At 39.3% G+C, this 24,770-nt stretch overlaps 1 protein-coding gene across 1 annotated transcript in view; it reads right to left on the reverse strand.

Moving 5' to 3' along the window:
- Positions 1–9,068: 9,068 nt before the first annotated feature.
- CYB5B (cytochrome b5 type B) overlaps positions 9,069–24,770 on the reverse strand; it is a 35,977-nt gene continuing 20,275 nt past the window's right edge. The window contains exons 2-5 of the mRNA XM_080829286.1: positions 24,394–24,522; positions 23,843–23,872; positions 13,721–13,749; positions 9,069–9,594 (exon numbers count right to left, since the gene is read on the reverse strand). Of these exons, the coding sequence (XP_080685412.1) occupies positions 9,504–9,594; positions 13,721–13,749; positions 23,843–23,872; positions 24,394–24,522 (279 nt within the window). The 3' untranslated portion in view covers positions 9,069–9,503. The remainder of the gene's footprint in view (positions 9,595–13,720; positions 13,750–23,842; positions 23,873–24,393; positions 24,523–24,770) is intronic.

Consider the following 24,770-nt stretch of genomic DNA (forward strand, 5'->3'; position numbering starts at 1 on the left):
CCATTTATGAGTTTTTTAGGGATCTGTGGTGTGACTTCATTCTTGTTGGCCTTTCTTCCTCCTCCTATACTCTTCTAAGTTTATTGGTCTTCCATCTTCCAAAAATGTCTTGAGATCTTTCATCAACTGAAGTGTACTCTCTCATTCACTTTGTCTTTATGGATTTATATCTTTCTTTATTCTTTACTCTCATTATTTATGTGGCTTTTGGAAGGGGGCAGAGATAAACAAGTTTATTCAAACTACTATGCTCAATCACAACCCCATTTTTTTTTCAGGGTGATCAAAAAGTAATCTAAAGGGGTACCTGGCTGGCTCAGTCAGTACAGCATGCGACTCTTGATGTTGGGGCCAAGAGTTTGAGCCCCACATTAGGTGTAGAGATTATTTAAATAAACTTAAAAATAACCTAGGGGTGTCTGGGTGGCATAATTAGTTAAGCATCAGACTCTTGATTTCGGCTTAGGTCAAGATCTCAGACCACTGATGAAGGTCATTATCAACAGTCATAAGTTCTATTGATAGTCTATCCCTTTGTGATAAAAATGGCAATTTAGGGGCACCTGGGTGGCTCAGTGGGATAAGCCTCTGCCTTTGGTTCAGGTCATCATCTCAGGGTCCTGGGCTCAAGCCCTACATTGGGCTCTCTGCTCAGCAGGGAGCCTGCTTCCCCACCCCCCTCTCTCCACCTGCCTACTTGTGATCTCTGTCAAATAAATAAATATCTTTTTTTTAAATGGCAATTTACCTCCGTAGCCTTCCTTCCATCTTCCACCCCCTCCCTGCAACCCTAGGGCCTTAGTCTATTATAATAAAAATATCAAGTTCCAATAGACGGCATCCTACAATGTACCTAACCAGTAATCCTCAAAATTGTCAAGGTCATCAAAAACAAATAGTTTGAGAAATTGTCATGGTCAAGAGGAGCCACAGAAAACATGAAGACCAAACGTGATGTGCTATTCTTTTTTTTTTTTAAAGATTCTTATTTATTTATGGACAGAGAGAGATCACAAGTAGGCAGAGAAGCAGGCGGGGGGGGGGGGGGAAGCAGGCTTCCCACTGAGCAGAGAGCCCGATGCGGGACTCGATCCCAGGACCCCGAGATCATGACCCGAGCTGAAGGCAGAGGCTTAACCCACTGAGCCACCCAGGCGTCCTGTGATGTGCTATTCTGAAGTTAAAAAAAAAAAAAAAAAGATTACGTAAAAAGTGAAGAAATATGAATAAAGTATGGACTTTAAAAAATTGGTATTAGTTCAGGGCACCTGGGTGGTTCAGTTGGTTAAGCGACTGCCTTTGGCTTAGGTCATGATCCTGGAGTCCCAGGATCAAGCTCTACATCTGGATCCCAGCTCTGTGGGGAGTCTGCTTCTCCCTCTGACCGTCTTCCCTCTCATGCTCTCTCTTACTCACTCTCTCAAAATAAACAAAATCTTTTTAAAAATTGATATTAGTTCATTAATTATAAGAATGTATCATACTAATATAAGTGTTCATGGGGGGAAACATGTGTCCACTTCATGAGAACCCTCTGTACTATCTGCACAATTTTTCTGTAAAATTAAAACTGTTCTAAAAAATAGAACTTAAAATATTCATATGAAACCAATAAATACTGGCAGCTGAATCTATTTACAGAGAAAACAGGATGGTTTGTGGGCATGCAGGAGTGAATGGGTTTTCTGGTTATTTGTAATGTGGGCAACATTGGGATTCATCTTAAAATTCTACTTGGGAGTCCTAGATAGTTCTTCAGCAAATTTGGTTATGGCTGTTCATTCAGAGTGTGTGCCAAATCATACGGAATCTACCTAGTTTATGCCGAGCTTAATGTAGGGTACCCTGAGAGATGCAGAAGACCCTTCCTTCAGAGGTCATAGTTCATTACTGAATACGGTTGAATACACACCACACGTGTGTGTGTGCGCGTGTGTATGTGTGTGATTATAGTATCTGCCTTAGGTAACTGCTTCCCTTATGATCCCCCTCATTCAAACCTGGGTCCCCATGCCCTTGAAGGGACCACAAGTGGACATTGGGATATTATCTGGCTGACTACATTCTCATCTCTAGCAATTCATTTCCATTAGGCATTTGGACTGGAAATTAAATGTAGCCCTCTTGATTGCTATTGATCTTCTGATTTCTAGTCCTAGTTTCTCCTGAAGCCCAGCTATGCTTCCCACCCTTAGTTCCATCAGATATTCCTAACTGATTCATAACAAGTAGATTCCCTTCTACCTATATTAGTTTAAATAGGTCTCTTTATCTCATTCTATGAAAAAAAAAAAAAATTGGGGCACCTCAGTGGCTCAGTCCATCAAGCATCTGACTCTTCATCTCAGCTCAGGTCTTGATCTGAGGGTTGAGTTCAAGCCTGACACCAGGCTTCACAAGAGGGTGTGGAGCCTACATTTAAAGGTGGGGGGGGAAGAGGGGCACCTGGGTGGCTCAGTTGGTGAGGCCTTGACTTTGGCTCAGGTTGTGATCTCAGGGTCTTGGGATTAAGCCCCATGTGGGGCTCCCCACTCAGCATGGAAACCACTTCTCCCTCTCCCTCCTCTCCTCCCCCAGCTCGTCCTCTCTCCCATTCTCTCTCGAATAAACAAATGGAATCTTTGTGGGGGGGTGGGGAAGAAAAGAAAAAAAGAATCTGTGTACCTTTTTAAAGTGAAGAGTGTTTCACAAAGAGACTTTTTTTAAAGTGAAGAGTGTTTCACAAAGAGACTTAGCACAGAACAAAAAAATGAGTTTCTGCCTTATGAGAGCTAGGGTATACTTTGGAGAGGCAGAATCCTTACAAAGACATCATTACCAAGGCAGGCATTTAAGGTCAGATAAATTGCAGAGGCCATAGCAGTCAGAATGTGGGTCTCAGAAACCAAATTTGAATGAGCCTAAGACAAGAAACCAATTTACTGACTCATACATGAAAACTCCAGAGGTAGAAATCCGCCTTAAACGAAGGTCAACAAAGATGTTCAAACAGAACTGCACTAGTTTACATGGATGGTCCAGCTCATAAACAAATCGGCTTTATTTCTTCCACATGTTTTCTAGGACAGACTAAAGGGTACATTTTTGTACCACAATACTTTAAAACAAAGAGAAGCATAGCTGAGGTGTTATCTTAGAATTTATTAGTAAAACATAAGGCAAAGTCCTTCAGTGTAGGGCAGGGCAGAGGTTAGGAGAAGGACTAAGGAAAAACTCCAAAGAGATTTTTTAAACGATTTAGGAAAAAAGGGGGTCCGAGGGGGCTCTGTGCTGTTCAGGCTATAGCTTCCCTGTTTCTCTGTTTCTGATTATCAGACTTTTGGGCAGCTGTGTCAGTGGGCAGATTTGCGAGAAGCTTCATTTTTACTGGGGACACCATCCTGTTGCTCTGTGACATACCACCACCTCCCCTTTCTGAAAAACTCCAAGGAAGCCAGGGGGGGAAAAATCTCAGAAGGAAGCTTCCCTAAGGAAAAGTGAAATTCGAGCACCTGAATTTTTCATTTTTCTCTTTCCTGGTCCATGTGGTTCTAAAGTTAACATCAGTGTTTCAATGACAGAGATTAGGACCCAGGAGCAAACCAGAGGAAACTGCTTTGAGGCTGGCAAACAAACAAACGAAAGAAACAAAAAAATGCCATGTCACACTTGTAACAAACAGCATTTGTTATTTGTGTTACGTTGTGCGTCCTTGAATCACACTTCAACTTGAATCATCTTTTCATGATGTAACAATCTCAAAAGCTAGAAATCATAGGGTATGTGACACAAATTACAGGATTTCCACTTCTCAGATATCCACATGATTTGTAGAGAAGGTTCGGAAGAGGCTACTTTCAAGCCAACCAATTATCAATTACTTTCCATTTAAAAACTATAAATTTAGGGGCAAGTGGGTGGCTCAGTCACTTGGGGATCTGACTCTTGGTTTCAGCTCAGGTCATGATCTCAGGTTGTGAGACTGAGCCCCACATCATGCTCCACACTCCGCATGGAGTCTGCTTCAGGATTCTCCCTCCCTCTGCCTGTCCCCATGCTCGTTTGCACATGCTCTCTCTCTCTCTCTAAAATAAATAAATAAATATTTTTTTAAAAGTTGCTTCTAATAATGTAGTTCAAATCTAAATTCGCATAAACTGTTTTTAAGAGACTGTTTTTACAAGGGAGGCAAGGACCATTTTACCTTATTTTAAGATTTTATTTGACAGAGAGATGGAAAGCATAAGCAGGGGGAGGCAGGCAGAAGGAGAGGGAGAAGCAGGCTCCTCACTGAGCAAGGAGCCCAGGGTGGTACTCCTTTGCAGGACCCTGGGATCATGACCTGAGCTGAAGGCAGACATTTGACAGCCACCCAGGCGTCCACAAAAGGATCATTTTAAATAAGTTGTTTCCAGTGAAACAACAGCATCCCTTCAACAACAAAGATTTTTCAGGGACTCCTAAGACAGTGGTTATTTTTCAGTAATCTACTAATTCAGAGAAAATGATTATTACTGATCCATTTCATTGACAGTACACAGAAACACCTATATATGAGAATCAGTAATAGATATACCAAGCACATTATTAACTCTTATACAGTTGAAGCTTATTTTTTATATGAGAACCATCAACAGAGGAAATGGAGAGTTTAGGGCTAGATTTGGATCTAAATTCTAGCTTTCATCTTAGCTGTGTGGCCTTCGGCAAGTTGTTGGTAAAATTTGAACATCCCCATCTACTGCGTAAGGATGCTATAAGGGGATGGATCAGAAATGCTATCACGGGTACTGCATAACACGTAGTAGGGGGCACATAAATGACAGTGTTATAGCTGTATCTTCATGTCTCATTTGACAGCAACTCTTGTCTTTCCTGGATGCTTTATAAAAGAATTAAGTTTTTTAGGGGCACCTGGCTGGCTCAGTTGGTGGACAGTGCAACTCTTGGTCTCAGGGTTGTGAGTTCGAGTCCCACGTTGATGTAGAGATTACTTAAGGAAAAAAAAAGTCTTAAAAAAATTATGTTTTTTAAATGCTGGAATATATGTGATTAAGCTGAGTGGTCCTTTCAATACATACTACAGATATCTATTAAGCTAATTAATGCTAAGTTACCAAAAACACCTACAATTACCAACAGTTTAGTAGACCATGTGGGCATTTCTTACCTTAAATTTACATAAATAGAATCGCAATTTTCTACCTCAGGCTTTCAAGAATAAATCAGGATTTGTCAAGCACCTGCCAAATACTCAGTATCATGAAGAGTCGGTCATAATAATTATCAGGACTGGAGATTAAACATTAGATTCAAAAAATAGTAGTAAGAATGGACCTACCCTTTCCTGTTGGTAATTCATGTGACAGTGAAATAACCAAGCCCGAATGAACGATGTCTCATTAGTAATGTTAGAAGGCTATCAGTATGTTTTAAAGGTAATTATAAGAATTGTTTATTTCCCTTATTTAATTAACATGGTCGCTAGAACTTCAATCTGAGTGTTTAATTTTCCCCAACAGTTTAGCTATTTCCAAGAAAAACAATCATTTGAAGACTGGCATCGCAGATAACAAAATATTATTGCCTTGTACTGGCTTCTCTTTACCAGATGGTTTCAATAAAAACAGAACTCCCAACTGGTCTACTTGGTTGCCACTTCACATCCACTAACACAGTAAAAGTCTAGATTTTTGCCTTTTGTGATTATCAACCAAGCAACTAACTTCAAAGAAAGAATAGCAGAAAGAATATTGAAGAACCACAGAACTCCCCATCAAGTTACACTAAACACGTTATTAGCACAGATATAGGTGACTTTCATGCTTCTCAAATTCTTTTCTTCCAGAACACCTTAGGATTACAGAGCCAACACTTCTGCTTTAAAAAAAAAAAAAAAAAAAATTAATAACTGTAGTCAGGGCAAGAAAAGGAAAACAGTATCTTTATTGTGTGTAGTTCTAACAAACATTCACTGTGTGCACATTCCAGCAGAAAGAGACAAAGATCTTTGTTCAAAATATGCTGAAATAAAATAGGTAAACAAACTCCATTATTGAATACACAAAAGGAATGTTAATATTACTCATCCACAGTTGAGGGTGAAGTAAAAAGAAAGGAAGTTAAATAATCATAAACATTTTGCTGAATGAGCACATGTAGAATATAGGTACAGGAAAAGAGCAGCTCCTAAAACTTATGAGTAAGATGCTAGATATTGGTAGGTAACTTGACAAATACCTCTCACTGCTTTCTGGAACCTCCCTCTGAAATCACCCCCACAAATTCCAAACCAGGCCCTTTCAGAGAACAACAGCCAAATGTGAACTAAACTCCCCATTACTTTTGTGATATTTGGCAACAGAATGAGATGGTTTAAAAAAAAAAAATCTCTTGTTGAGACAAGACATGTCTGATTCCATTTCTCCCAGGGAAGGAAGTAATAAACGTTAATGTTCTGCATTTCAATCTCCTAAAATGGAATTTAACCAGATAGGTATCACTTGAGATTTGAAGCATGAGATACCATAAGTAATGATATACTTGGCCTATAAACATAAAGCATTTCTCATTGCTCCACATCGGAATTCCATGAGTATAAACTCAACAATGCTCTTATCTCACAACATATGCACTTATGGCAACTGCTAAAAGAACTTGAAAGGCTCAAATTACAGGTTCGAATGAATTTTTGTTTCTGCTTAAGAGGTCGCAAAAGAACTAAACACCGTATCACCTTTGTCCCCACCACTTCTTGTCTTTACAGACGTGGAGTCGTTTAGACACCGAAACCAATTGCTAAGGGACAGGGGCTGCCAAATTTTGGAGACCTGGCACTCCCATCCCCATGTGGGTGGCACACGTTTTTCCCTCATCTCCTCCCTTTGTCACCTCCAGCCATCACGTGCACAGCACAGTATGAGGCGGCAGTTGGGTCCTCCTCGGGAACAAACAACCCACCACCCCGGACACCAGCTCTCGGGGGCCCCGTCAGCCAACAGCAACTGGCTCCATTTGCTCTCCAGAAGGGTTTTCGTGACCAACTGATGCCCAGATTGTTTCCAGAACTTGAGTTTACCTCTTAAAACAGTCTTTTTTGATGGACTTGGCTAACAAACTGTATTATTTTACTGTTTAGGAAAACCACTGCAAATTTGCACCCCAGCTCTACCTTTCGCCTGGCTGTTGATGTAGGCAGCGGAGAAACAGCGAAAGGACCCAAACATGTTTTTTCTAATACAAAGTGACATCAGGAGTAGATCAAAAGAAGCCCTGGGTGTTGGATGGATTTCATGGACGGTAGAGACAAAGTCTGAAAATCTTTTCTTCTGGCTCCAAGTAAAAACAAGTCCAGATATAAACAGGAAGAGACAACCAATATGAAATAGAAAAACATACCTTTTGTGTTGGTGTTTACCCTAAAAAACAAAAGCAAAAATTAAAACAAAAACACCCCACCAATTTTACTTAAGACTATCACTCTTTAACATTTCTTATAAGCCAGATGTTTTTCAGTTCATTTTGGAGACTGCCAACATATTTTTAATTGATCCAAGTTATCTGCTGGCTTAGTTTCAGCCTGAACGTTCCCTTTTCAGTTCCTCAATACTCCTTTGTTCTTTATTTCTACCCCAATGTGGCCCATGTAATCATGCAGCTTAATTATTATAGCAATTATATACCAATTTTTATTCAAGGCAGCCCTTCCTTATGCCTTCAAATGGGAGAACCATCAATAGTCACACCACTTTTGTTACATAATAACAAAGGTTTTTCTCAATAAAGTGTCTAAAAGTGGCATTTTATATAAAATATTTTCTAAAGATAAAAGTTTGACTATTCCCACATCCCTGATATATAAAAGTCTGCCAAAAATCCCTTAAAATTTCTTCAGAACATCATATCCAAGCAAATACAAGGTTAATATTATTTTGATGAATTCTGAATTCACTCAACTGCAGGACGTGGGCTGAACCTTTTCTTAAATAGTTTGCATGGGCAGACGCTGCTTTGCGGGGACACATACTGAGTAGTGTCCATGGTCTTTCTGGAACCAAGCCGCTCCCTGCTGCACAGGACAACGGCTCAGAAGCAGGCTGGTAATCCTTAAAAGACGGGGAGAAAAATCACCACAAACAGTTGTTGGCAGAAAACAGCCTGTACACTGTCTCCTCAGGTTCTTCCACAGAGGGAGAAAAAGTAAAGTCAAATAAGCCAGAGAAATTCCTGAACCAAGAAGAAACACTCACATAATTCTAAATAGTGACCTGCTCTTCAATTAAACACTCATCCAAGGAATAAAACTATTCGTTGGTGTTTTTTTTTCTTTTCCCCCTCAATGGAAAAACAACAAAACCACAAATAGGAGCCATAGAGGTAAAACCCAGATGAAATGGAAAACATTCTCTTGTCACGCGCTCCCCCTTTCGAAGGCCACTTTACTGCTGAAGTTCATTTACTGGGGCTAACAGAGGATCTGATCCTGTATCTCTGATCAAGTTGGACTCTCTTGCTTTTATAAAACAGAGAAAGAAAACATTTGCTAATCAATCAATAAAAAAATCCCTGGTAAAGATCTACAGAGAGAATTATAAATTTGTATCTCACCAATAAGACAGTTGTGGGGGGAAAGAAAGAAGATGTCTAGAAAGTGGTGCCACACCAAAGTAGGGCACAAAGTCTTTGGGGGGAAAGAAAGAAAAGAAAGGAAAGAAAAGAAGGAAATCTTTGGTGCTTTTCCTAAACTCCTGTCCTAAAGTAGTGTCTTCAATATTTTGTGGAAGAAAAAGGACTAGGAATTCATCCTATCACCCCAATTCACCTCTCCCCTTCCCTCTTTCTCTCCACTTCCAAGAAATACAATGGAAGCACAGTTCTGCCCAGCACCACTTGGCGGACTTGAGGGGTAGCAAGAGCTACCTGCTGCACCAGTTCGGGAAGGGGGGGCTGATTTCATGGTCCTTCCTAGTTTGAACAAATATAAACAAGGAACGAGATCATTTGGCAGTTGTGTTTTAAGTCACAGGTGTGCAACTTTACTTCATTAATTAAACCCTTTATGATAAATAACAGAATTAAGTCAGAACTAAATATATATATATATACATATATATTTACTTCAAAGAAAAATGGAAAAAGGAAAATCTCAAAACCAGAGTGTGTTGCCCTGTTAAGAATATCTAATGTACATCAAAGAATTGGAAAGCAGGCATTTTTACCAAAGTACAATGTCACTAGGACATATGGATTGTAATTATAAAACCAAGTTTGGAAACACAAAGGGGCTGGTGAAGCCAGCGGAGAGAGGGGCCACTGGCAGGGACACAGAACAACGAGCAGGTGCTGTGGGAGTAAGGCTCTGGGAAATGAAGGACACAGGCCCCAGGTCTGGGGTGGATGTCTGGCCAACCATCTGGGCTCCAAGGGGGAAGCACACACCCGGCAGGATTCGAGAAGAGGGCCTCCAAACAAGTCTCTAGTGCGCACTCCCAGTGGATATGCTTTCCAACTTCCACATGGTCTCCTCAGGAGGATTTGCTTTCCGCCGTGTAGTAACGATACAGGAAACCTAAGACAATAGCGCCTATGATGGGCAAAATCCAGTATGACCAGCAACTAGAAGTGGGGGGAAAGCAATGAAGCCGTGAACACCTGATACCAAACATTTCCTATCTTTCAACAACCACATTTTAATATTTTTATGAGCAAAGAGTTTTGATTTACTTTGGGAAGTTTAACTGCTTTTATCACCCAAGTAACAGGAAAAAAATTAAAATCTAGATTGGCATGATAACATTAAACAATAATTTTAAAAGATTAAAAACAGAATGCACAGTATAATACTAAAAAATACATACATATATACGCCTCTTTATGTGTTTTTACAAAGACAAATAGCGGTTATTTCTGGATCATGGATGGCTTAAATTTTTCTTCTTTGGGCTTTGTTATTCAAATATTCTACAATCAACATCTTTAAAGAGGAAAAAAGCCACCATTTTATAGATATGGTTACAAATTTAGGAACAATATCACCTAATACAACTACTGGCAATTGTTGTATCTGTCTCACATATATTTTCTAAATTTAATCCTCACAACAACCCTATGAAATAGGTACTACTATTACTCTCGTATACACAGAGAATACAAGGCTTGCACCCAATATCATGAAGCAAATTGAGTCAACCAGTGTGATTCCAGACCCACCCTCTTAATCTCTAGTTAAGTTTGGACAGTAACAAGGATACACATCCACACAGAACATACTGAAAAGTTAAATAAATGGCAGTTGGCTTAAAAAAGTTTGGGGTGCCTGGGTGGCTCAGTCAGTTAAGTAACCAACTCTTCTTGGTGTTGGCTCAGGTCATGATCTCGGGGTGGTGGGGTCAAGCCCTGATCGAGCCTGCCTGAGATTCTCCATCGCCCTCTCCCTCCTGCTCTGGCTCTAAAAATAAATAAATAAATAAACAAACCTTTGAGGGGAACAAAGTCAAATAATGTTAAATAAATGGCAGTTAACATGAGAAGTCCTGTAAGAGACTCTCCTTAGGAATTCCACAATAGTCATCACTCTCCTTAAAATAATTTTTCTCTATTCGGCTCATTAGCACTGTTCGTTTCAAAGTGTAATTTTTCCCTGGTCCAAACATACACAGCCTTGGTATTAAAAGGTTCTGAAGGCAATAAAACCAGCTGAGTTTCAGTAACAACAATGATTCTCCTTGCCTAAACATGCCTGGCATTTTGTACATTTAAGTATGGTCAAAAGCTTCCCCAGAGAAGTTGAGAATGTCAGCCAAGAAGCTTTTGTGTAAAGCGAACTGGCATGTACGACAGCACTATGGCACATGGGAACTTTGAAGTAATGTCCCCAGAAAGGTAATCAATTCAGGTATCTCGGAGAACCACCACAAGAGACAACAGTAGGTTCCTTGGGAAAACACGGAAAGAGACATTCTCCTGTACAAAAGACTGAGAATGGTTGACCACCAGTCCTCAAACAATTTGTAATACGTAACTGTCACTGGGGATAGAAACAGAGGAAATGGATTTAGGCTGCACCAAGAGTTTTAGGTGCAACAGTAACTTCCCAGCCATAAGACAGAACTCTCTTTTGCGTATTTGCTCAGGTTACTGTACATAGTTGTGACTCACTCGTTTTTATTCTTTGTAGTATTTAGTATTGCACTTTAGAAATATACCAGAACTGGGGCACCTGGGTGGCTCAGTGGTTAAAGCCTCTGCCTTCGGCTCAGGTCGTGATCCCAGGGTCCTGGGATCGAGCCCCGCATCGGGCTCTCTGCTCAGAGGGGAGCCTGCTTCCTCCTCTCTCTCTGCCTGCCTCTCTGCCTACTTGTGATCTCTGTCTGTCAAATAAATAAAATCTTTAAAAAAAAAAAAAAAAGAAATATACCAGAACTTTACTAATATATCAGAATGGATTCAGTCATTTTATATTATTATTTTTTGGATTCATTTTATTAAGGAATGGTTATTTGGGTTGTTTCCCCAGTACCCTATCTCGAATAATGTTGTTATGAATATTCTAGTATGAGTTTCCTGGTATATTTGTGCAACAATTTCTCTTGAGTAAATCCTAAGAAATGGAATTTCTGGATCAAAAGTTATTAACATTGCCAAATTTACTAGATAATGCCAAAATCTTTTCCAAAGTGACTGTACCCATTTACGCTTCCCTAAGAGGGGCTAAAAACCTTGGCAATCCACTTTCTCAACAACACTTCTTATTCGTGGAATTTTCAATTTTTGCCAACCTGGTCATCGGGCAATACACCTTATGATTTTATTATTTTTTAAAGATTTTATTTATTTGAGAGAGAGAGAGAATGCACATGTGCAAGCCCGTGGGGGGGCAGGAGCAGAGGGAAAGAATCTCAAGCAGGCTCCCCATTGAGCAAGGAGCCAACTAGGGGCTAGTTCTCATGACCCTAAGACGGTGACTTGAGCAGAAACCAAGAGTTGGACAATTAACCAACTGAACCACCCAGGCGCCCCTACCTTATGATTTTAATTTGCATCTCTCTGATAACAAATGAAATTAAACCTTTTCTTTCATGTACCTATATCTGGGTTTCCTCTTCTGTGAAGTGCTTGTTTGAGTCTTTTTCTTATATTCTACTCAATTTTTTAAATTGATTTGTAGGAATTCTTTATGTATTCTGCATAACAATTTTTTTAAAAAAGATGCATCTATTTATTTTAGAGAAAGAGAGAGAAAGCACATGAATGGGGGCAGGGGCAGAGGGAAAGAATCTCAAGCAGACTTCCCACTGAGCATGGACCCCGACACTGGACTCGATCTCATGACACAATGACCTGAGCTGAAACCAAGTTGGACACTTAACTGTGTCCAACTTGGACACAGGTTGGACTGAGCCACCCAGGCATCCCTGCATGATAATTCTTAACAAGTGTTATGTATAGCCTAAGAATACTGCAAGTTTATGGCTTGTGTTTCCAAATTCTTTCCGGAGTCTTTGGCTGAGCCTGAGACCTTAACATTAAGGAAGGCAAATTTATTAATAGTTTCCTCGAAGTTTAAATTTTTTAAAATTCTCTGTCCTCCACTACAAATTAAAAAGAGGCAATACTTTAATGTGGGGGGAGGGAAGAACACCACATTTTCTCTTACTTTCTCTGAAACCCTTTAAGTGGGATCTCAGAAAGGTAAACAGTTTTATAAAATATCAAGATTTTTTATAAGCCAAGGATTCCAGAATCATCTCAAGTACATTTAAGGGATGGCAAATGTACACCTTTCAGAGCTCATACTATTGTATTCCTAAAACCACAGCAAGAGATATTTGAAGCAACCACTGAAAAAACCCAAATCCAGGGCGCCTAGGTGGCTCAGTGGGTTAAAGCCTCTGCCTTCAACTCAGGTCATGATCCCAGGGTCCTGGAATTGAGCCAGGGTCCTGGGATCGAGCCCCGCATCGGGCTCTCTGCTCAGCAGGGAGCCTGCTTCCTCCTCTCTCTCTACCTGCTTCTTTGCCTACTTGTGATCTCTATCAAATAAATAAATAAATAAATAAATAAATAAATAAAATCTATTTAAAAAAAAAAGAAAGAAAAAACCCAAATCCCTGAATACACGTGCAATACACATTTTTTCCTTCTATAAAATGCACCCACCTTACAGAGTGCTTTTAAGGATTAAAGGAGATTAGGTTTTAAGTGGAAGCTGCATAGTGGGACTCAGCTACAGACTGTTGGCTTAACAGTAGTTACTTGTCCCTGCATTGGCCTCTCACCAAATGTGATTCCAATTTATGTCACAACATGATTTAAAAATTACTCAAAGCATGAACTTTTGAGATTACTCAAAATGACTGAAAGTGTCAAAATTAATTTTGCAAATGGTAAGAAACTACTGAATTTGCAGTAATATTGGCCAAAAGAGAGTTAGCTGTTAAACTGTACTTTTAAAAAATTGAAATACAGTTAACACGTATCTGAAATACAGTAACACAGGATTACATTAGTTTAAGGTGTATGACACAGTGATTCAACAAGTTTATGCCTATGCCACGCTCACCACAAGTGCAGATAACCTCTGTCACCACACAACGCTTTCACAATACCCTTGACTATATTCCCCACTTTTCTTCCCAAGTCAAACTGTATTCTTAAGTTATGTTATACATGTATATTTACGGAAGAATCTCTGGCCAGACATTATGTTGAGCATAAGGAAGTCCATTAAGGATATACTAACCTTTTGCACGGGGCATCTTTCGAAGGATCCTGAAGAAGATGCATATTCAAAAGTTACCAAGAAAAACAAAGAAGATTAATAAGTATGCAAATCTTCCTGAATATCTACATAAACTTGGCAGCTAATAACAGAACTTCATCTTTCGTGCAATTTGATGTTTATACACCTAATGCACTGGGAGGACCAAGAATTCTATTTCTGGTAACATACTGGTACTTCCTAGTGAAGAACAAGTAAGGAGAGTACAGAAAAATGGCCTAAACTTTTTTAGACATTAAAAAAAATGTTACTGGGGCGCCTGGGTGGCTCAGTGGGTTAAAGCCTCTGCCTTCAGCTCAGGTCATGATCCCAGGGTCCTGGGATCGAGCCCCGCATCGGGCTCTCTGCTCAGCGGGGAGCCTGCTTCCCTTCCTCTCTCTCTGCCTGCCTCTCTGCCTACTTGTGATCTCTGTCAAATAAATAAATAAAATCTTTAAAAAAAAAATGTTACTGATACAAACTATATTGAACTAACTACAGTCACAATGATATGCCTAGTTCAGCTGGGCTTGCCACTGGCAGTAGCCAAGACCACATTTTCTGAAAACATATTTTAAAAATCAAAACTTGTGTTAAAAAGATCAACTGTGAAATGCTCTAGAGTGTGCAGATGGTTTCTTCATGGCTTATAGAGATGAAATGGTTACTCTCGGAAATCATCAAATTTAGGAGTAGAAACCCCAGGCTTAAACCCCATTGTTTAACAATGAAATGGGAAGAACAGAATTAAGGGGAAAAATATCAAAATAACCTTAAAAGCAAAATTCGGGCAATAAAAAGCAATGAAGTACTGATCCAAGCTTCAACATGGATGAACCGTGAAGAAAACATGCTAAGTGAAACGAGGATACAAAACACGACGTATTATACAAATATTACAGAAATACATTTGTATGAAGGTTCAGCACAGGCAACTCTAGAGGCAGGAAGTAGATCTGTGGTTCCCTAGGGCTGGAGGGGTAGCAGGGACAAAGGAGTTGGAAGGGAATGGGAATGACTGCTAATGGTATATTAGCAGTTTCTTTCTTTCTGGAGTGATGAAAATGTTCCAAAATTATTGTGATATTGTGATTATAGTGGCACAACTCTATGGATATACTAAACCCCCTGACAGGTAGATCTTAAAGAATAAATTGGATGGTATGTGAATTATATCTTAAAAAGCTGTTATTAAAATTTTTAAATCTGACTTAAGTAAATATCAAATGAAGTTCTGGAGTCCATTAATTAGCTATATATACAAAAGACCTGCTAACTTACTGCCAGAGGTTAGCAGCCATTAGCATACAAACCCATTAGCATAGGTTACTACTGCCCCAAATATCCTCTTTGCCAATACGCAGAAGTATGCTACGGTGTGAACACAGAACATTAACTCTGTTTAACCACAATTTTCAGTAATCACCAAGAATTTCCAAAAACCCTACAGAGTGGTGTAGATACTTTAGAGCAGATCATGAAATGAGTTTTAATTTCATATACCCAAAACACTGCCATGCAAATCAATACATGTACCAAACCCGAAAGTAATAAGCAGCAAATAAACTACTGGCAAATATAACCTTTCATAAGAAGTTTCAGATAAACCACATTAATAAACTACTATACTTCTTTGAGACCTTGATGACTACTGCTATCTGGGACATTTCTAGTAGAACATCATGAGTCAGATTAATTAAAACATGTTACAAGTCACTCTTTGAGAAATACAGCAAATGTTTTATAAATTTGGAAGGTGGTGCTTGTACTAATTATGGTAGAGTGTGTATCAGATTAATAATTTATAATGTTGCCTTTTAGAAGATTCCACTACAGTAGCCATGAAATAATTGAATTTCATCAAAAATAGGATGTCTATGGTCTTTTATGCTTTACCCACATACATACCAACGATTTTGGAACAAAAAATCTACAGTCAGTATTAAAAAATCTGGAACAATTTGAAAGGCTTACATGAAAGCATTATAGAGTAATATATGTGTTATGTTTAATCTGTAGTCACAGTAAAAGCCGATGTTCATAGTACTGGATTCTCTAGATTTCAAACCTTTAGCCTCTTTTACAACTAAAAGCCTGGCATGTGTGCTAACTGGAGTGAACCTCAGACAATGTGGAAAGCAATTGAGAAAAGAAAAAGACCAGAAAGAAGACCGGAATATGCTCTGACTCTAACAGTTTCTAATAAACACTAAAAAAATTTAAACATACTTAAAAAAAACAAAAACTAAGTACCTCAATTCCTGTTTTAAGATCATTCCATCCCTGGAGGCAAAAAGACCAACTTCCCTACCACTGGAGGAAAAAGAAGAGAAAGAAGTGGACCCTTTCTTTAGGACACTGACAGCCAAGTAAATCCCAAACTACAGTGACTCCACTTCTAATCAGCTATAACGAAAGAGTTGTTTAAGGCACTGCTCTTAGAAGCCAAGTACCTCAGCCAAGTTTGGAAAGAAGCCAAGTAAGTTATTTTTAATTTAACAAAATGAAAAAGAAAAGGCTTTGTTCACACAAAACCTCCCACCCTGCCATTGTTCTCTATGCACAGCTCCCCATTTCCACTCCAAAGCTCTGTGCTCAATCTAATGGATGTGTAAGTGAAATTCCTACAGTTTATGATTGACTTTAACTTACTCCTTTGTGTGTTCAGGCATACCTGGCTGGTAATGTTCTTGCCCACATCTTAATTTACATGCAAGATTTTTGGTCAGGAGAACAGTGACTGCTCAATCCTTGGCATGGAAGGATAAAACTGCAATACTGTATGATTTTAGTTAAAGGGAGCAGATCAAATCCAGAGTTCTTCTACCAAAAGCCTTACCAAGTAATTAATACGCATGTTTCTGGAACACACTTCCAAACCACCAAATTGTTTTAAGTCTACTCTGATTTTAGTTCAAAATTAACAGAAATGAACTGTTTGAATAAATGGTTTCTTAAGTTCGAGGTTAATTAAGGCATTAATTCCCTCATTAAATAAATAAACATGGACTCTGAGGGTAAAAGGAAATATTTCCTAATATCTGAGTACCCTTTTTATTACGCTGCTCATAACTGAAACTGTCTACAGTCTTCAAGTTCAATGCTAAATTGGTTTCCTCACTTATAAAATGAAAGGCTCAAACCAGATAAACTCTAATTCTAAAGCCGTATTTAATTAACTCAACACAATTTTCTGACCCAAGGGCATTTTCACAAACTCTACAACAGCAGCCTTCTAAAAGTTAGAGGGAAGGAAACACTAGTCTCCCATGTCTGGAAAGACTGAAGAAGCACTACCCACATGCAGATTTTTCTATCTTACACCTGGTATAAGATACTCTTATAGAGTATCTATATTCTTCTAGATACTATTCCAAGAGGCACTGTACTGGAAGTACGGACTCTCTTTAATATGGTTAAGAGAACGACAAAGAAATGTAGTAATTGGCAAACATACAGGAAAGGATTTGGGGGTCAGTGGGTATGGTTTCACTATGAAAGCCATTTTTTAAAAAACATGGGAAAACACATGCCTAAGGAATAGTGTACTCTATCAACAGAACATAAACATAGGAAACAATACACCAGAATTAGGATTATGATGCATCAAAATATATAGATAGGGCATTTATAAAGTAAACCTTAGCCTGAATAGTTCAGACTTTCAGAGGTTTAAATAAAAGGGAAATCTACTGCAAGGTATGTAAGGAGATTTTTTTTTTCTTTTTTCTTTTAGGAGCTTATGTTTTAATTCCTAAACTAGATGCTTGCTATTCCAAGAGGATTCCAAGTATTTAAAACTGGAAAAAGTGGATTTTTAGCCAAATACCACCTTCAGTGATGCTCATGAATATCTGGGTGGTCCAACAGTTTTCGTAGCTTTTTATTTAGAACACTTTGGTTTCTATGTGGCCAGTAACTTATGAAAAACAACTTTGGAACTTTCAGGTTCAAACACTATTGGAAAGGATTTTCCCCCCATGATACAATGGACTTTATAGCATGAACACTCAGAATATGAATTTCAGAATTAATTTCTTAAAATCTACAAAGTCTAACTATTGAAATAACACGACTTCAACATATTATAGTCTCAAATAGGACATGGCCATGTGTGGATCTAGAGGATCTAGAGGATCTTCTCTTTCTAGAGAGGCTCTAATGTATTAATAATTAATAATTACTGTTTTATTAAAGGATGTATCATCCCTAGAGCCAGCCCAGTCAAGTAAAAAATATTTCCCTGCATATAAGGGAAAAATTCAAAGATGAAAACACCCTCTAAGACAAATTTCTGTATGACTGTCTTAAGAACCCACTGTGATAACATATATAAGACATCACTGAAGAAAAAAACTCAACATTCACAGAGTAACTTCTACTGGGACCAAAGAAGTGAAAAACGTGTTCTAACACTGGAGGGCTGATTTGAAAAAGATGTTACCTTATCCTTCCAACACCTTCTTTCGCAAAACTACACACTATTTCTTTCTTTTTTTTTTTTTAAAAAGATTTTATTTATTTATTCACAGGCAGAGATCACAAGTAGGCAGAGAGGCAGGCAGAGAGAGAGAGGAGGAAAGCAGGCTCCCCGCTGAGCAGAGAGCCCGATGTGGGGCTCGATCCCAGGACCCTGGGATCATGACCTGAGCCGAAGGCAGAGGCTTTAACCCACTGAGCCACCAGGCGCCCCACACTATTTCTAAATAAAGCGTCATGAGAAGACATTAATCCTTGAGACGCCTCAGCAATGGGTATTTTGTTTTACAAGAGGCATTTTGCCATTACATTCTATGCTTTATTTCAAAATATTATGTTTCAAAAAAGAAATGTCAGGCGAAATCAGGAACAATGAATCAACCATGCAAAATTATCTGGTAAAGAGCAATCACTGCTTGTCTGAAGGGCATCTGCATAACCGTTCCAAACATTAATGAGCTAGCTTTTACGTATGACAGGACTATTAAACAACTTTTTGAAGGAAATTTTTGGTATGATGCAACCAAGTAACTGCATTACATAATTACAAGCAATGTATTCTTTTTAGTTTCTCTCCCATAAAAGAGAAGGTAAACTGAATATTATGTATGTATTCTAGAAAACTGTTGTATAACAGAAGTCATTGCATCAGGAAGAAAAAAAATTTGCTTTTATTTTTTTATTTTTAAAGATTTTATTTATTTATTTGACAGAGAGAGAGGGAACACAAGCAGGGGGAGTGAGAGAGGGAGAAGCAGACTCCCTGCTGAGGAGAGAGCCCTATGCAGGGCTTGATTCCAGAACCCTGGGATCACGACCTGAGCCGAAGGCAGACGCCCACCAACTGAGACACCCAGGTGCCCCACGTATCTGCTTTTATTTTATTTTATTTTTTTAAAAGATTTTATTTATTTATTTGACAGACAGAGATTACAAGTAGGCAGAGAGGCAGGCAGAGAGAGAGGAGGAAGCAGGCTCCCCACTGAGCAGAGAGCCGTATGCAGGGCTTGATCCCAGAACCCTGGGACGCAGGGCTCAATCCCAGAACCCTGGGACCATGACCTGAGCCGAAGGCAGAGGCTTTAACCCACTGAGCCACCCAGGCGCCCCATGTATCTGCTTTTAAATGCAACTTATAGATTGCTTCTAACATATGTGGAATTTACTGGAGTTCAAAAGTTAATTCTTAATTTAAAAAAACATGAAGTTTAAGTAACATGTCAAGTCTTTATGGAAACAATCTTATTTGTTTTTATTTATTTATTTAAAAAGGTTTTATTTAGTTACTTGAGAGAAAGAGCAAGCAAGAAAAAGAGCATGGGTGGGGAGGCAGAGGGAGAGGGAGAAGCAGATTCCCCACTGAGCAGGGAGCCAACGTGGGCCTCAATCCCAGGACCCTGGGACCACAAGTCGAGTGGAAGGTAGATGCTCAAGCAACTGAGCCACCCAGGCACCCCATAATCTTACTTGTTTTTAAAAACCACATCAAATTCCATTAAGTATGGTAAATGCCATCTCATCAAAATTCTTGTCTACAGCATACTGTTAAACAACAATCACTAACTGCACTGTATGTCAAGTAACTAGAATTTAAGTAAAAATTTGAAAAAAAAATAAAGAGGATTTCTTGTAGAAAAAGAAAGAACAATCACTAAGATAAAAATTTTAAGTAAAAAGAAACAATACTATGTGACTTTTTTAAAGGAGGCGATGGTGGGTCTGCTTATCAACTGAATCATCAGTGGATCGATCTGTCCACCCATTTATATTTCTGAATGCATAGAATCTCTTGGGAAGAGAAAACAAGAAAATGGTAGCTGGCTACCTCTGAGGAAGAGGAACTGGGAGACTGAGAATTGGAGGTGGAAGGCAGTCACTGTATATAAAAGTATATGCATATTATTTGTACATTAATACAATTAACAATTATATATAAGCAAAAGATATTATTTATATATAAGATGTATATATAAAAGTACACTTTTTAAAACTATTTCAATTTTTTGGCACATACATTATGTACTACCCATTCAGAAATTTAAATGGGATAATGGGGGTGTCTGGGTGGCTCAGTGGGTTAAAGCCTCTGCCTTCGGCTCGGGTCATGATCCCAGGGTCCTGGGATCGAGTCCCGCATAGGGCTCTCTACTCAGCGGGGAACATGCTTCCCCCCTCTCTCTCTGCCTGCCTCACTGCCTACTTGTGATCTCTCTCTGTCAAATAAATAAATGAAAATCTTAAAAAAAAAATAAATGGGATAATGGTCAGGTTACTGAATCTGCTCATTGTAATGATACTTGAATCAGCTGAACTGTCACCTAGGTAATATCTGCTGATAAATGAATGAAATGACTACTTTTGCCAGGTTAGCATGTGTATGTACCTCATCTCCTCAAGTGCTGGCAGCTCAAAACATGAACCCACATGGGAACCCATGACCCAAAGAGAGGTATCACGGACCACAAATGTGTCTAGCTTACTCGCCCTACAGTAGACAGGCAGACAAAATGGCACAGAAAACACCACGTGTTTCTAAGGTGAGTTTCCTTACTCTAAAGCAGGCCAAAAAAATGTTAACTCAAGAAACTCAAGAAGGAACAGAAGACATGGCTCTCAGCATGGGGACTATTCCAGGGAGGAAGAGATTCAGAGACAAAAAGGTTGGTAATTCTAGTTTTTTATCTACGCCTGAAGCAGGTGAGAAAAACATCTGCTGGCAGATCTGTAGTTTCCAAGCTTTTACATTTTAGTTTTGTACTATTTCAGGGCTTTAGAACTCAGGTATTATCAATCTAACAAGAAAACAATGGTGACCATCAATTATTTACCTCTGTTGTAGCAAAAGCAGTGTGAAAGGTAGTTGCCAAAAAACTGGGGAAAGGTTCCTGATTTATACTCTGGAATAGCATGTTCTGGGTGGTGGTATTTTGGTTGCCCCCCCCCTTTTTTTTTTAAATTTTGCATGGGATGGGCGCTAGTTTCAGGCAGGGAAGTGATGGGAAGGAAGCTGTGGGGGGAGAGAAGAGAAGTGGAGAAATGAAGGAAGGTAAAAGAAAGAGAAAGGAAATGAAAACTCTGTCCCCTGAGGCAGAAGATGCCTCTTAATTAGGCTTAAAAAAAAATCACTTCTTTGTAGAGGTTTAGGAACCTGTAACCAAAAGAAAGTATTAATGAAATGAATTTTACATCCTTTATTTCATGGTGAGTGAAGAAAAATTAAGAAAGGGGACTTCTGGGACGCCTGGGTGGCTCAGTTGGTTAAGCAGCTGCCTTCGGCTCAGGTCATGATCCCAGCGTCCTGGGATCGAGTCCCACATCGGGCTCCTTGCTCCGCAGGGAGCCTGCTTCTCCCTCTGCCTCTGCCTACCACTCTGTCTGCCTGTGCTCGCTCGCTCTCTCTCTAACAAATAAATAAATTAAAAAAAAAAAAAATTTAAAAAAAAAAAAAATTTAAAAAAAAAAAAAAAGAAAGGGGACTTCTACATCCTAGATTCAGAAGTGCTTATTTACAATCTTTCTAGGAAATAAATCTGAGAGACCAGGACTTTCTTCCTGGAACTGAAATCAGGTTGGACTATAGCTCTGTGAAAACCCACATAGATGGCCTTGAAATCTTTCCCAAAGGTTTCTTTGCCTGATCTGCCTAAAATAAAGGAGTGTGACTGGAAACACTCTATAACCTACTCTCTACTTAATGGAGACAGTCCTTTGGGTACAACAGACATGAGGAAAACAGCTTCAAATATACAGCCTTTAGTCACTGTTTATACCAGGCAGGGGCCAAACTACATTTGGAAACTTCTAAATTAATACAGAATTCAGTGAATTGAAAGAGTCCCCCCCACCCCTTATTTATTATAAAAAGTCCAAAGCTCAAGAGATTTAATTTAGCTGGGAGATCTGTAAAGTTTTCAAATGAAAAGATAGGCACATCACTTAGCAAAAATTCTAGTGCTTGGCTACCTGGGTTACTTCAAGTGCAAATTCCCAAGTCCCATTTCCAAAGATTATGTATCAGCGGTAGTGGAAGCCCAGGAAATAGACATTTCAGAAACATGCCCAGGGATTCCAACACAGGTGGTCCAAGGGACAGAATCTGAAAAACACCACTCTCCATTCCTAAGAATGGTCCTCACCACATACTGAACTACCAAGGAAGAAAAATAGCAACAAGCAGCAATTTGTGGGGCGCCTGGGTGGCTCAGTGGGTTAAAGCCTCTGCCTTCGGCTCAGGTCATGATCCCAGGGTCCTGGGATGGAGCCTCGCATCAGGCTCTCTGCTCAGCAGGGAGCCTGCTTCCCTTCCTCTCTCTCTGCCTGCCTCTCCGCCTACTTGTGATCTCTGTCTGTCAAATAAATAAATAAAATCTTAAAAAAAAAAAAAAGAAGCAGCAATTTGTAGACTTTTTGACAATTCTAATCCCCAAATATTTTCTATTGTTTCAGTAAAGGTACTCTCATGAACGTTGTGTAGAAGTGGGCTGTGGTTCCTAGATACGAAGTCTATCTCTTGTACAAATGGGAATACCCCTTGAATGAAATGTTTATTTTAACTGAGACCAGTGTTTCCCAGACACCTTCAATACACTCAGCAAGGCGACGCGCAGCTCGAACTTTACCTTCATTACATGCGCTAGGAGAGGGGGAAGAGAGACCAACCAACAGTGCTCTAGAAGCATTTAAAGAATCATTTCATCCCCCTTCACGAACAATTCAACAATTCAGAACAACAAAGTGTAGCAAGACGGGAGAGTTAATTTGCACAGAACAGTCTGGACTGCATAGTAACACACGGCAGACACAGTCAAGCAATCTCCTGAGTTAAAAGAATGCTTCTGTCGAGGCCAACTTTAAGTGCTCTACCCAACAAGTTTAGTAATTCCAGCTCAGTGAGGAAAGGGAAGCAAGAAGCTCTAAGGCAGAAAGTTGCTACCATGATGTTCTGATTACAACTAAACGGCTGCCCCTTTAAGTGAAAGGGTAACCTGAGAGCTCTGTGAAGGAGGAAGTCAAGAAAAAGCCTGAAGCAGTAAGGGAAATAATAGCCCCGCTTATGGGAAGCTAAAAAGCTTTCGTATTTTGTGCTTGGTATGTTATGCAGTGCACATTAAGGTTTTCAAATATTTAGTCTTTTGTTTTTGCTATATCACGAGTAAGCGAAATGGGAATAGGCCTGTTTGAGCCTATACGATAAAAGGATTAAACACGGGTAACAGGGACAGAAAGGCCCATCCTGGTCAATTACTTCAATCTGTAACTCTGAAGACTTGAAAGTGAAAATCAACGTTCCAATTATTTTGCCAACACAGAATTATTATCACCTGTACTATTTAATGTAAGAATAAGAAATACTTTTTTATAATGGAACCCACTGGCTAGAATTTTTTTTTTTTAAATGCAAATGGAAACATGAACAAAATGTTTCCTACTGTTCAAGACTCAGCTATTCTTTTTTCCTGAGATGGCACTGAGTCCAAATTCCTGAAAAAAAAAAAATGGGATTTTTTGCCTGGGGGAAAAGTAAACACTTCTCTTGTTAAGATAACTTTTTAAAAAGCCATTCTATTTGAGTTAAATAGAAATATAAACATTCGAAACACACAAGAGAAACAGATGACTTCTTACCTTGCTACCACTGTCAGGTTTAAGGTCATTCTGTTAAAAAAGGAAAACAAATAACATTTTAAGTCATTTCCAAATGCATTCTCACTCTGGGCACTATGTGCTTGTTTCTAACCTTAGACCATGAGACTACATCCTTGGTAGCAGAGAATTCTCTGAGAGACATCAAGATGTGTAGAAGGGCAGATGCTCTCCCACCCCCAACTCTGAGCCTATCAGGGTCCCTTGTTAGAATGTCCATAGCTACCACCTTTAGCAAGGAACTTCCAAGAACCACCAGATTATTGTTTCAGGTAGAGATGTAATTGTGTTATAAAAACCAGTTAAAAAAACCTCTAAAACCATTTCTCTTGACTGTTCAGGTAACTACTGGGGTTGCTTCACATACAAGAGGCCCCATCTCAGCACAGCAGGCAAAATGATTTAGGAGAATACGTAGCCTGATGGCAGGGATGAATGAATTTCCACTTTAATAATTCATTCCCCCTCCTTGTGTTCTGTGGCTGTTCAGCAGCTTCGTCTCTGTATGCGCTCCTCGCCCGGCGCGTTCTTACCGGATGCACATCACCAATATAGTACTGCTTCAGCATCTCTCTGGCATCAGAGGAGTGGCCTACATCTTCAAAGCTTTCACTTGCATCTGCACCAGCTTGTTCCAGCAGAACCTCTTCTCCCCCAGGATGCTACAAAGAAAAGATATTTGCTGAACACAGGGCCCTCTGAAGTGAAAACTCATGTAAGTTACTTTTCCCCCTTTTGCTCCTTTTTTTTTTCCTTAATGGGAGTCATGGGACAAATCGACACTGCCTGCCACCTGACGGGACGCAATGGGAAGAATGTAACGTGACTGCTGATATTCGTACAAAAATGTATAATACTGGCATAACTGTGAAGAAATCTAGGACAATAGCAAATTGAGAGAGATTCTACA

This window comes from Martes martes, assembly GCF_963455335.1.
Source record: "Martes martes genome assembly, chromosome: 17".
NCBI classification, from domain to species: Eukaryota; Metazoa; Chordata; class Mammalia; order Carnivora; family Mustelidae; genus Martes; species Martes martes.